This window comes from Doryrhamphus excisus, chromosome 13, assembly GCF_030265055.1.
Source record: "Doryrhamphus excisus isolate RoL2022-K1 chromosome 13, RoL_Dexc_1.0, whole genome shotgun sequence".
In the NCBI taxonomy this organism is placed as follows: Eukaryota; Metazoa; Chordata; class Actinopteri; order Syngnathiformes; family Syngnathidae; genus Doryrhamphus; species Doryrhamphus excisus.
The window spans coordinates 15,074,793-15,089,067 of NC_080478.1; the positions used below are offsets into that span (position 1 = coordinate 15,074,793).

The 14,275-nt window shown below is 41.3% G+C and overlaps 1 protein-coding gene across 13 annotated transcripts in view; it reads left to right on the plus strand.

The window, feature by feature from the left end:
* The window catches only part of dlgap2a (discs, large (Drosophila) homolog-associated protein 2a), a 152,102-nt gene that overhangs the window by 108,109 nt on the left and 29,718 nt on the right, over positions 1-14,275 (plus strand). For 5 of the 13 annotated variants that reach the window (XM_058090758.1, XM_058090764.1, XM_058090763.1 and 2 more), the window contains 4 exons: positions 3,566-3,634; positions 5,905-6,058; positions 6,182-6,398; positions 8,083-13,886. In XM_058090758.1, the coding sequence (XP_057946741.1) occupies positions 3,566-3,634; positions 5,905-6,058; positions 6,182-6,398; positions 8,083-10,412 (2,770 nt within the window). In that variant the 3' untranslated portion in view covers positions 10,413-13,886. Of the gene's footprint in view, positions 1-3,565; positions 3,635-5,904; positions 6,059-6,181; positions 6,399-8,082; positions 13,893-14,275 lie in introns of those variants that run through there. The other 8 variants (XM_058090757.1, XM_058090766.1, XM_058090765.1 and 5 more) reach the window with 8 other exon arrangements.

Below are 14,275 nucleotides of genomic sequence, written 5' to 3' on the forward strand. Positions count from 1 at the left end.
CCACCTGAAACTGCAGTGTTCCACTGAATGAAAAAGCACCCCAAATTATGATGGACCCTTATCACTATGCCTGATAGAAAACATCTCAGGTGGGATCTCCTTGTCATGCCAGCAACGTTGGAAGCCATCTGGACCATCAAGGTTACATTTTTTTCTCATCAGAGAATAAAACTTTTTGCCACCTTTCAATGTCCCATGTTTGATGCCCCCCCGGCAAAGTCTAAATGGGCAGTTTTGTGGTTTTGAAGTTGACGACGTCTTTTGTTTTTGAAGATGGTTATTTTGATGCAGTTGGCACCAGTATGGACCTTAACTTGGGTCGAGGGCCGCTCTGTGTCTTGACAAACAGCCAATCAGATACTCCGGCTGGGCGCAGGTGTAATTTTTGGGGGTCTACCGCTTGACTTTTTTGTTCCATAATGAATAATAAATGAGAACCACTTGATTAGCATAACATGGCAGCACAATCTTCGGCTTCTGTGTGTGCATGTTGGGTCGTTCGTGTTTCGTGGCTGTTTGTGCGACTTGCTGTTCTCTGGCTTTGAAGCTGTATGACGGGGATTAAAACAGCACTCTGGGCACCAGGAAATGAGGCCGAACTGCAAAAACTAATGTGTCATGGCTGGTGCCATGAACTACTAATGGCATATCCGCAAATGTAATATTTACTTTGAACAAATCGGACAATGTATAACATAATTACAAACAATATTTAATATACCCAAGCAAGGTTCATGAATCATGTCAGGAACCCTTTAAACTCAACAGTCTGAAGCAAGCAGCTGTTCTCTTTCCAAGTACCCATCATATAAAGAGTTATTGAGGTAACATCATTGACTACTTGTGAAAAGCACTTCAGATATAATTATAGAACAAACCCAACAAAACATTTCAGTGTGTGTGCATATTCATTCATTCAGGAACAGAAGCAATCACATCATACGGATGATGGTGTAGATGTGCCAGAACGTTGACTAATTTCATTGTTTGTCATTGTTGGTGAACAGCAACAATTATCAATTCTTCCTGAGCCACCACCTTATCATGGTGGAGGAGTTTGCGTGTCCCAATGATCCTAAGAGCTAGGTTGTCGGGGGCTTTCATGCCCCTGGTTGGGTCACCCATGACAAACAGGTCCTAGGGGAGGGACCAGACAAAGTGTAGCTCAACAGACCCTAATAATGGTTAAAAAAAAACAAAAAACAATGGACCTAATTTTTTCCTGTCGATATGCGGGTCACCAGGGCCCTCTTCTGGAGCCAGACCTGGAATTCAGGCATGATGGCGAGCGTCTAGTGGTCGGGCCTGCACCCATGGGGCTTTGCTGGGCATAGCCTGAAAATGTAACATGGGGCCAAAGAGGTTTGGTGTAGAGCTAGCTAGGCGGTGGCCAAACCTTGGTGGTCCGATCCTCGGCTGCGAAAGCTAGCTCTTGGCATTTGAAATGTCACCTCCCTGGTGGGGAAGGTGCCTGAGATCCACCCAAATGAGATCCACCTGGAGTTCCTTAAGGCCCTACATGGCGTGGGCGTGTCTTGGTTGACATGACTCTGCAGCATTGCGTGGATATCGAGGAGGATCCTCTGTATATTGTGGGGAGTACTCCAGGAATATGGCAAAAACCGTCTGTTCGTGTTTGGTTCATTAGAATCACACCTTCAAGTCTGGATTCATGGTTCTCATCCGGAAAAGTGTGGAGTGCCATCTCCGGGTCGGGATGAGATCCTGCCCTAAGTGGAGGAGCTTAAGTACCTCAGGGTCTTGTTCACAAGTGATGGAAGGATGGAACGCAACATCGACTGGCAGATTGGTGCGGCGTCCGCAGTGATGCAGACCCTGCATTGGTCCATTGTGGTGAAGAAGGAACAAAACCAAAAATCAAAGCTCTCAATTTACCGGTTGATCTACGTTCCTACCATCACCTATGGTCATGAGCTTTGAGTAGTGACCGGAAGGACAAGATTGTGGGTACTAGCGGCTGAAATGAGTTCTCTCGGTAGTGTGGCTGGGTTCTCCTTCAGAGATAACTTGAGAAGTACTGTCATCCGGGAAAAGCTTGTAGAGTAGAACCGCTGCGCCTCCACATTGAGAGGAGCCAGATGAGGTTGTTCGGGATGATCTGGTCTGGATATGATCCAAATGTGTGCCTGAGGAGGTGTTCAGGGCACATCCGGCTGGTAGGGGGCCTCTCAGCTGGCCTGGTAACGCCTCGGGACTAACCGGGAAAAGCTGGATAAAGTATGTTTTACAGTACGTATGTCTAAATCCTAATTGGCGACTCCAAATTGTCCATAGGTATGAATGTGAGTGTGAATGGTTGTTTGTCTATATTTGCCATGTGATTGGCTGGCGACCAGTCCAGGGTGTACCCCGCCTCTCGCCCGAAGACAGCTGGGATAGGCTCCAGCACCCACCGCGACCCTCGTGAGGAAAAAGCGGTAGAAAATGAATGAATGAATATACATTGGTTTCGAAATATACATAGCATAATTCCCAAATTTGGTCAAATTATTACGATCCATGAAGCTTGAACACTACATTTGAAGGGCAAAAATGTTGTGTTTTTTTGGCTATTTCAAAAAGGGTGTCAACTAGAGTCAGCTGGTATAGGTTCCAGCTTACCCGTGATCCGAAGTACCGTATTTCCACACCATCAGGTGCACCGGATTATGAGGTGCAATCTCAATTAAGGGGTTTTTTTTCTGTACTTAACACATACATAAGTTGCACCGTATTATAAGGTGCATGCTAAAACAGCACATGCTAAAACAGCAATTAACAGTGAGTTAATTAAACTTTATTCTACTATTTAACAATACACTCAGTGCATTTTTAATTAATCTTCACCCTCAAATTCATGGCCATTTATGCCGGGTTCTCTCTCATCATTGTCGGAGTCAGTCTCCTTGTCAGGTGGCTTTTCAGCAATGATGCCTGCTTTCCGCCTCACGCCCGAAGACAGCTGGGATAGGCTCCAGCACCCCCCGCGACCCTCGTGAGGAAAAGCGGTAGAAAATGAATGAATGAATGAATGAATGAATGAATGTCTAAATCCATTCACTTCGATCTAATCTGGACACTTTCATGCTTGGGTCAATTTCTGAGCTCAGTGGCTTTTTTTTAATTTTCATTTGGCTCAATTAATGTTTATGTGACTGTAATTGGTCACACATGGAAATGTAGTGTTCATTTGTGTGTTTGGCTTGTCTGCCTGTCTGTGTGTGTGTGTGCGTGTGTGTATGTATGCACCCGTTGCGAGACCACACTGATTACATTTATGTGTGCGTGTGCCTGCATGTGTGTCTACATATTCCCTGACCAAGGCAAACCAATTAAATGCTACGGCAACATTGTCCTTCTTTTATCATCACACAGAGACCATGCTGGTCATGTTCTGTCACACTAATGTTTGCAGCACTTTGGTGGTGAAAACTCCCAAGCAAACATTGAGCCCACCACAATTGCCATACAAAGCTACTTCCAGTGGACTAATGGCTAGCGAAGTCACCTCCATCCAACTCCCACTTGTGGGACCCAGTAACTGTGTTTTCCTCTCTGCCCACAGCTCTTATCGCCTGGATAAAATCAACAGTGACATGCGTAACTACATCACCAATTTTGCCGCAGACTTAAGGTGAATACACGATCAGTGCCTCCCTTTACCTCTCTGTTGCTGCCAGCTGCAGTGGTCAGGTGTGGGAGGTGGCTGGCTCGCCACCATTGCTGACATTTTCAACATGGAGCTCAATGGCAACTTGCTCAAATTGCATGCACAAATAGGTGACAAATAATCTACAGTTGAACCTACGCTGGTAATCACAATTATTTACAGGATGCTGGTCAATTCTTTCCCCAGCCAAAGCAATGAAAATCGAAACGGCGTGAATCCCTGCGCATTAACAATTTGCCATTAAGAGATTTTCTGTCCAAACCGATTATTCATGTATCTTTCTCCAAAAATATGCTGTTTTTTTTCTGCAGAAAACATGTCATTCACTCTGTTGGTAATATTTAGAAATACAAAACAAAGCAGGTAAAATGTACAGCATACATGTACCCCTGATTAAAGTCCACAATTTTTATTTGTCTTTTTGCTGTACTGATAATGTTTTTTCATCCAGGGGATGACATTTCACACTATGTTTGGCAGTCAATGAAAACACGATATTTGCTGTGAGAACCAAAAGTTATCAGTGATGAGTACCTATACAATCTATATCTATACAGTCAAATACAGTAGAACCTTGGGCAACTTCATTAATTACACAAGGTCCAAAATATACTCTAACTGAATCAGTTTTTCCCATAGAAAATAATACAATCCAATTAAACTATTCTGGACACCCAAAAATATTAATGCAAAACCCTTTTTTTATAGTTAGAACAATTCCAAATGCATATGAATGAAATGAATACGTTAATTATTAACTTGATTGTTGACAAATACACAATGACAAGCGGCGAGGGAGGAGGAGAAGACAGATCGGCATTGATGATTGATTAATTTAATAATGTTTTTCACCTTTTTTGCAGCCGTGATCAATAACAAAAGCAGACACTTGCGGTGTAACTATATTAGTTAACGAAGAACTACTACATAATAAACAACTGATGACATCATAGACGGGCGACAAACCTGGGGTACAATGTTGGTTTCTATTTTGTTAACATGCTCATAGGCCACTAACTAGGTCATTTTGATATAAAAATACATTTTAAATACTGTTGGACTCACGCAGTGCATTAATAACATGACAAGACATGGGCCATATTGTATGTTAGCTGGAAAATGTATGCAAATTGAGGCAAAATGTTGCCGTAAACTTTTGTTGTGTTTGGTAATCGAGGTTCCACTGGAATTATAAAAGTCACTCTTTACTGGGTTGGTTCGAAATCGGAGGAAAACATGTCAAGTTAGCAGGATAGTATGGAGATGGATGGGGAATGAGCCATGAGTCAAAAATTGATATTTTTATGGCCGTATCAATTAGTTGTGGATTTTATTGCGTAACATTTTGATATTATTAACTGTTCCACAAGTGTAAAAGATGGTAAAACAATTCACCTGTATGCTGGACAAAAGCCTAGGAGACAATTTCCAACCTCAGGGGCTTTAGAGGTTCCACCATAACTGCAATATACAGTAAAGCATAATATTGATTGAAAGAAAGTGTGATTTGTGATCATTTTATTTTCATATATTCAACTTTTTTACTTCATTCACACTGACTGAACTTTCATTTTGAAAGACTTTGCAAACACGGAGCAAGGACATTCGACAACCTAATGATGTATTGAGATCCTTCTTTTTAATCACACCGGCATTTCATTTACTGCCAAACATTTATCGCCATCAAAGGATTCTAAATCATCCTTACTTGCTTTTAGAAAGACATCCAGCAGAGAGAAAGATTTGTATTTCTGCTGTGAGTCACTAGGTATTCTCAGTTTATTTACTGAACCTTTGTCTTTTCATTCATTTGGCATATTTCCTTTCTTGGCAGAGTCCACTGAACAGCTCCCCTCCTCTGCTAGGTTGGCACATTTAATTGATGCGGTGGATAACGGGGTGCTCCCTGAAGTGTGTGCACGCTAACTAGCTCCTGATTTGCATTTCCCTCATTTGCACACATTGATTTGATGTTTCAGCACAACATAAATCCAATCACCTTTTTTAAGGACACTGCCGCACAGCAGGTGGGTCTTTTCTTGGAGGAAGAAAGGTCATAAACTGTGTTTCTCTCAAGTTCAGGTTGTCCGAGGGGCGGGGGAAGCCCAGTGTCTTCCACAGCACGCAGTTGTAGCCACAAGTCATCAAGTATAAGTTGCTGTTATTAAATGATATTTAAACTATCTAAAAGTGCCACTTCTGGCCTACTTTTCTCTGTCTTTCTGTGTGTTCAGTCAGAGTTACCACTTGCAATCATCCATTCATCCGAGCATCGCTTTGGACGCCAATGCAAACTACAACTCCCCAAAGTTTCGCTCCAGGAATCAAAGCTACATGCGCGCCGTCAGCACCCTCAGTCAGGCAAGCTGTGTTAGCCAGGTGAGCCAGGTGAGTCATCGGTTGATTAGTTGTCACAATATTAAACCCACACTATTGAATGACCTTGAGGGAGCATCTCTCATCTACCCCTGCAGAGACAAAATATATGCATGTCTCTTTTCTTCCTGGCAGGTGAGTGAAACAGAAATAAATGGCCAGTTCGAATCAGTCTGTGAGTCGGTGTTCAGCGAGGTCGAATCCCAGGCCATGGATGCGTTGGACTTACCCGGCTGCTTCCGAACCCGGAGCCACAGTTACCTACGAGCCATCCAAGCCGGCTACTCTCAAGACGATGAATGCATGGTACCCATGGCCTCCACAGTCACCTCCACCATCAGATCCACCACAGGTAAAAGTGTACATTCCCTTCATCCAATCGGTGCGTGTGTACCGACGGAACAGCAGATTATTGTTTTATTTGCTTTGAACGTGCGGTAATGGCTGGAATTTAAGATTGCATAAAATGGTTATACTGTCAGGTGTCTCATAATCCTTGCATGATTTATGTGTTTTCATTATTGGGTTGTCATACTTACAACCTTTGACCTGTGCAAGTTCATCATTCTGTATTTTGGATGCGGTCACCTCATCTGCTCGTCCATTGGATGCATCAGAGAGTAAAGTTATGAACCCTATTGAAAATCTCAAGAAAGACAAATCAGGCCAGATGCTCAATGGCTTTCTGCATCATATTTAATGTCTGACTTTCTCTATTATGCCGCAAGATGTATTCAGATTTTTTTTTTTTTACTATAAATTGGGCAAAGGAATGGTGCAAGTGGCATAAAGTTCTCTACTTGTAAAGCTAGTTTACGATGTGCTACAAATCTCTAAATGTCGCAGAATACACCGGGAGATGTCTTTGCTCTTAGGGCTTTATCGGTATTTTGTCAAAATGCAAATCCATTGTTTACACACTGTCAGATCACATGATGATTATGTAATATGGATAAATAACAGTCGGCACAGAAAGTAAACATTCCTGAAAGCTCACAAATGTTTAATCACCCATCAGAGACGTTGTTACATTGTTAAATCTAAACCTTCTCAGCTGACACAGCCATTTATTTCTGGTACTAAAGGCGTGATTATAAATTGAAAGCTGCTGGTGGTTTCATGACTTGCCTAGATTGATGGCTTCTCGAGGGAAAAAGATCCGTCCAAGCACAAATGAATGAACGATGGAGACCCGGGGGAAGAACAGAAGAAAAAACATGTCCACAAAAGAAGTCTGAATGGATTCTGCCTCTTGTCACACAACACTGGGACTAAAGTAGGGAGGGTTAGAGGTGTGTCCATCTGGAGATGTGCTTATCATTTCTATCAACGCCATTGGTGCTTTGCTTACACTGCTTTCTCAGTAAATCAATTTCCAATCTGAGTAAACTAAATTTATATCTTTCAGGAGACAGGACTTGGCATTTGATGGATTTATTTATTTGGGACATGAGGCAATCAGAGCTTGGAATGTTTCGGTCATTTTCAATAGGGTTCATACTATACATCCTGATTGGTGGTAGAAGGTTTGGAAGTTTTGCTCATCTTTGCCTCTTTTCCTTGCACAAAGTACATATTTCTGCTTCTTAGCTGATAGCAGAAGGGCATGCAAGTGGTTTTGGAAGCATCCTATATAGTATGAATATTTTTGTTTGTATTCTATGGATTAGGAGGTTCTTCTTTGTGCATTGAAAAGATGTTAAGAATGCATGCTACAAATTATTTTATATACATGTACATATATTTTGAGAAGGCAGTGTAAACCATAAACATAAATGAGTCAAAATGGGAGTGATTTATCAACAATAAATACTCCAGTAAAGTATCATGGTATTAAATACATATTAAACATACACAATTTATTCACTAAGCAAATTAGTAATAGTAGGTTTACTGTATGTTCTAATCTTATTTTGACTCATGGCAATTAGTGCATGACTTTGTTACTGCTCTGTGGCAATGAACAAAAGCACATTCTCTCCAGCTGCTCACACCTGTGGCCATATTACAAATACATATTTACATTTGTCTTCCAGACAGAAATTATGTGCAGGAAGATTCTTGTTTACCCAAACAAGCCAGGGCGCACGAGGATTTCACAGCAGAAAAATCCCCTTTGGCTCATGACGATCTAGGCTGCCCCATCAGAAGAGACAGGTCCTACCACCAAGATAACACAGTGGCTACAGCCAAACCTCTGTGTGGACCGCCAGTCTCTCCTAGCCTCTTCAGATCCCCCAGACCTACTACATCAGAAAGGCCTTCACCAAAAGCCATTCAGGCCAGTATTAAAGAGTCAGCAACCTTGGCTGCAGCGATTAGCATGCAATGGAAAGAGGAGGTCTCTGCCATGCGTCGAGAGCTTGCTGACCTCAGAAGAGACCTCTGTAAAGAGCTCCGTGCTTTCAACAGTAATTTTAACACCTTCGCAAAGCATTACAACACGTGGTCTCCCCAAAGTTGTAACACATCGACAGGGGTGGGAATGGGTGGAGGAGTTACGGCAGGGGAAACACTAGGAGCTACGGCAACGGCAATGGCAGATGTTGGAGCAGGAGCAAGTGCTGGAGGTTTGGGGACCTCTGGGACGGAACGAAGCACTGGTGGAGCTAAAGGGAAAACCAAACCAGTATCTAAAGTTTCGGTGGGGACTCAAGCCAGGAGTAAGGGGTTGGTGCGGCAAAGCACTGCAGATGCAGCCGTCAATTGTCCGGAGGAGAAGGAGAAAAGGAGAGAATCACGACAAAAACTGCCAAAGCAGCTCTCTATGGACCCAAACATTCTTGCACGTCCACAGTCAATGTATGTGGAAAGTGCCATACCACTTTCTTTGGATCCAATAATCCCGTGCTTTATTAGAAATGTCAAACTGGAGACATTGGATTCACAAATGATAGACCCCATAGACCCGCATGAACAAAAAACAGAGTTGCCTGACCAAGATGTTGGAAGCTTGTCTGATACACTTGTCTCATCTGACGGTATCATGGTACCTTCATCAGAAATATCCACTGAAAAGCCCCAGAATTCAGTGACAGTGGACCAAAAGATTCCCGTCACTCTGGAGCAAACCAATTCCAACCTCTCTAAAGATGAACTACTTCAACCAATTGAGATAAGATCCCCAGACATGGATCACACTGAGAAACAAGAGATGCACCTTCCATATCCAGTTCCTGTTGTGACTGTGTCTCCACCAGAAGAGCACGGATACCACAAAACATTAGACTCTGATTTTCCAGATCATTTTGATGCCGATAAGTCACATAGAAACCCATCATCTCCAACAAATACAACATTAGAAGAGTCAACTCATTCAGATACAAGGGAATCCGAACCAAAAGCAACAGACTTACCTACGGCATCAACCACCCGCATGGCAGATGTTTATGATACAACCACGTGTAGGAACGATACCGCTCCGTCATGTAGCGTGGATAAATGTCCTTCCATTGTTGTGACAGAGCACTTCGACATGGATTGTCCTGGAAGTCCAACTGACAACGATTCAAATCTTGACCCCAATGTCGCCCTTCCAGACAATACCACAAGTCCTCTCTTGGTGCAAATGGAATCAGACTCCACCGTTTCGTCGAGTTCAGTACAAACTCAACCAAACACTGAACCAGAGGCAGAAGACTCTGAATGGCCGCCCCTTCCCGAACCGCTTGATAACACCCCAATATATCATGCTGATCTGGTTCACTTTGACTTAGTAATGCTGACTTCCCTAGATCAGGAGGATCTGGATTCAGTGTTCATGGACCCTGAACCAGAGCCATTTGACCTAAATCTCGACTCTCCTATTTTAGATTTGGATACTCCTTCCAACCAATCAGATTGTGTAGGTTCATCGGTATTCATTACAGACCCTGCCGCAACGTGCCATGTTGCTACTTGTTTGAATCCGGTTCCAGAATTGTGTTTAAATTCGGGGCCTCAGGGTGCCCCTCTACCCCAGGTCACCGTTACAATATCACCACCGAGTTCATTATCCCCTGATACCTCTCTAGAAATTGACTTTGGACCCACAAGTCCAATACCAGATTCTTCTCCACCCAATTCCGAGGCATTCCCACATGATCTGGAAGACATTGTGACACCGTCAACGGTCCAGGCAAGCATGAATCGATGTGAAAACCCACTTGAATCAATGGATTCTTCTCAAGAGCATGGGGAATTTGTGAAGGAGAAGACCCCGGATTGTCCGGACGAATCTTCACACGAGGAAGCCTTTCTGTGGTACCGGTGGCAGAAAAGAACTCAGAGGCAAGAATCAGTCCACAGGAGTGCCAGTGTTGAACTTTGGAGTGGGAGATACGAGTATAACAGTGCCGAAATCACATATGTATCTCTCACTCTGTGAGCTTGTACTTACAGTAAGTCTCAGCAGTCAAAATGTAGCCCAAAGTAAATTGATAACTCATGGTTCATAGCTGCCACAATGATGTAGAGCAATGCACTGATCCAAATGTAATGAGATCATTGGCATTCAAAGCAAAGACTTCCTCGTAAAATTCCGCAAAAGATGGAAGTGTATTTATAGCAGCAAGTGCCATCATACTCCGAGAACTGTCTTCAACTGTGACAAATGTACCCAACAATAATGATTTCAAATATTCACTGAAAATGTTACATCCGAAGGATGCGGACTGCGGGGAAATTACTGCTGAGTTCATAGATTCAGTAATATTCAGAAGATGAAGAAAATAAATGACTCAATTATTTGAAGAAACTCTTTTGGACTACTGAAAGACAAGACAAGATGGAAGACCCCAAACTGAAAATACTGACAATATTAATTCCCTTCGCTTGTATGTGTATGCAATTTCACTTCAGGTTGGAGTGAGATCATTTGGACAGTTATCATATAACTATGAAATGCAAGGATGTTTACTATGTGAGCTCAACGATGGACAAAGTATGAAATATCAAGTCCTTTTAAATTCTGGAATCTGGAATACTGCAGTGTTGATGTCTTAAATCATTCATATGTATGCTGAAATATATTCCCAAAGTCAAACAGTGATGATATACTGTATAGTGGTACTTATACACAATTAATAATCACATTCACATTACTTATAGTATCCTGGAAACTCATTTGAATCCAATATACTCCGTAATTCAGTCACCAGTAGATGATTACGGTAATAAAATGCAATGTTGAAGGGTGGTAATGTGTGTTTTTACTGTATCATATTTGTATCTGATACAGTATATTTGTTGTGCTCAGGAATCAAAAGGCTCAGAATGACTGTATTGATGCAGAGAAGTACTGTATATTATTGTGTGGGTATTTTTTATACATGTGACAGTGAGTGATGACAACGATTTGGTAATGGTGCATGACTGCCGTCTCCAGTTTTTGTGCATTTCAAAACACAGCACCACGCCTGACTGTATGCATTTCATACTATTCATTATTTCTTCCTGATGAGCAGTGCAATTAAAAGCGCCTACGTAGCCACCGACGGCACATTTCTATTATCAACAATGAACAACTGAAAAGCCAGATCAATCAAATGATACATCTTTGCGATGTGTCCATTTAATGGGATGTACATGTCCACTGACGTCTGTGCTCTAATGAAGCACATTGCAAAAAAAAAAAAAAAAAAAAAAGGAACCTTTTAGCTGAGCATCAGTGCGCTTCCAGAAAATGACTTTTTTTTCCTGTGCACTTTATGAAACTTTTGGCTAAATTGGCTGAGGCAGAAAGATTTTTCAAGTGATGGAAAGTTAATTGGTTGTATTGTTGTATTCATTTTGTCATTTCAGCAGCAAAGCCCATCTCTCTTTGACTTACTCATTCATAGCCAACTTTTCATTTACAAAACATCCATCCTGAAATAGATTGTAATATAACATTTGCTCTAGCAATATATATATATATATATATATATATATATATAAATTTGCTCACATGAAATGAAATACTGTCAAAAAGTGAATTTTTGCTGTGGCCAAAATTCATATGATGGGCTGTAAAAAATATGCTTTCAACTAAAGGCTTTCAAATATGACAAAAAATGACTGCTGTTTTTGTCAGAAGAGACATCTGAGAGATTTTTTTTTGGGTCATAAGATTGCACAATATTAAGTTCTCGGTTTTTCTTATCATCAAGACAAATGATTAAATCTCAGATCGGCCAAGTGCATATAAAATCACATGAAATAAATAAATATCACAATAAATGAAAATTAACTCAATCATGTACGTATTCATTGATATACATACAGTATATTTATATGTAGAAAGCACATTTGTCACAGTTAAAAGTTTCAGATCATCAAATAAATGTAAATGTAAATTAGTCAATGACAACATAACTGAACACAAAATGCAGTTTTTAAATGAAACGTTTTATTATTAAGGGGAAAAAAATCCCAACCTACATGGCCCTGTGTGAAAAATGAGTGATTGCACACTAAACCTAACAACAGGTTGAGCTGTTCGGTTGGTGTGTTTTGGATCATTGTCCCACTGCAGAACCCAAGTTGGTTTCAATTTGAGGTCATGGACAGGTGGCTGGACATTCTCACTCAGGATATTTTGGTAGAAACCAGAATTCATGGTTGCATTTATTAGCATATAAGTAGCAAAACAGCCCCAGACCATCACACTACCACCACCATATGTTACTGTTGGAATGATGCTCTTTTTCTGGAATGGGGCGTTACTTTTACACCAGATGTAATGGACACACATCTTCCAAAAAGTTCTTTGTGGGGTCTTTTGTGACCTCTTTGTTTAAACCCACTGTCTCTTGGGTGAGTCGTAGCTGTACTCTTGGGGTAATTTTGATTGTCCGGCCACTCCTGGGAATGTTCACCCCTGTTCCATCCACCATTGGTAGAAAACGGCTCTCACTGTGGTTCGCTGGAGTCCCAAAGCTTTAGAAATGAATTTAGAACCTTTCCCAGACTGATAGATCTCGGTTAATCTCAGCTAAGTTATGTTTTAATCGGGGGCAGTGACTTTTCCACAATGTGCCATGTAGGTTTGGATTTTTTTCCCTAAATAATAAAAAAAGTCATTTTAAAACTGCATTTTGCGTTCAGTTGTGTTTTGTTGTATTGATTAATATTTAGATTTGTTTGATAATCTGAATCCAGTGTCACAAACAAATCAGGAAGGGGGCAAGCACTGTGACTATGATAAGTGAATTTTCAAAAATGTCTTCATAAATGGAATCGTAGTACATATAGAACACCTGTACATGATCTTTTAAATACAGGTTTAAAATTATTAGAGCTATCTAGACAGTCATTTAGATACCCTTACATTTGTATTACTCAATATAGTATATATGATCAGAGAAAATAAGCCATTTAAGACATAAATAAAACATCAGCGAGAGTTAGCTTGTCGTGGGTTATGGCCACAACAAGAGCAATCGTGTTATGAATACGATTATTATTATTATTATCATTATGTTTTCATTACTGTGCCTGTTGTGAGATAATTTAAACCTGCAATAAAAGCCTCTTATTCTGGCGATCAAGTCTGATGCTTGCATTGCCAATTACTGACACAGAGTGACCGATGACATTATGACAAATTAACGATATGGTTGAGAAACGAGTCTTGATTTTCCCAGAATGCTTCATTCTGCAATGCACCCCTGCCCAACTGAGTAGGAAGATTCCGAAAGCTTGCACTGAGTAACTGACTAACAGATCTTCTCCGTTCATTACATAAAATAAATGGATAATCGGAATGAATGTTTGGGCTGATGTGCCCACAACTGAACAATCCACCCCACTCCCTTGTTTACAGGCATCCAGTTCTGCCTCCCTTTAAACTGCAGCAGCATTGAACGGACCCCCCAGCCTCCCCCAGGTAAAACCTTCAATAAGCTACCACATGGGCACAATGTTCCCAGACTGATGTAAATAAAATGTGCATACCACAGTGCACCATTTAGCTGCCGTGTGCACGTATAGAACAAATATTCATCAAGTGTATGCCAGTGGAAGTTACAGGTTCTATGAAAGACTGGAAATTGTTCTCTGGCGAAGACCGCCGTCATAAAAGACTTTCAATTGTTCAGAGTGCTTTGTCTGCCATTGTCGGACATATTTATGACAGCGTCATAGCCTGAAAGTTGACATGTGACGTGACTCCTGAGAAACGTTCACTTTATATTCCGGTTTGTCTACTAATATAGCTTCCATTGTATATAAGTGATTCATCAGCTGGACAGGAAGATTGCTCCTGCACAA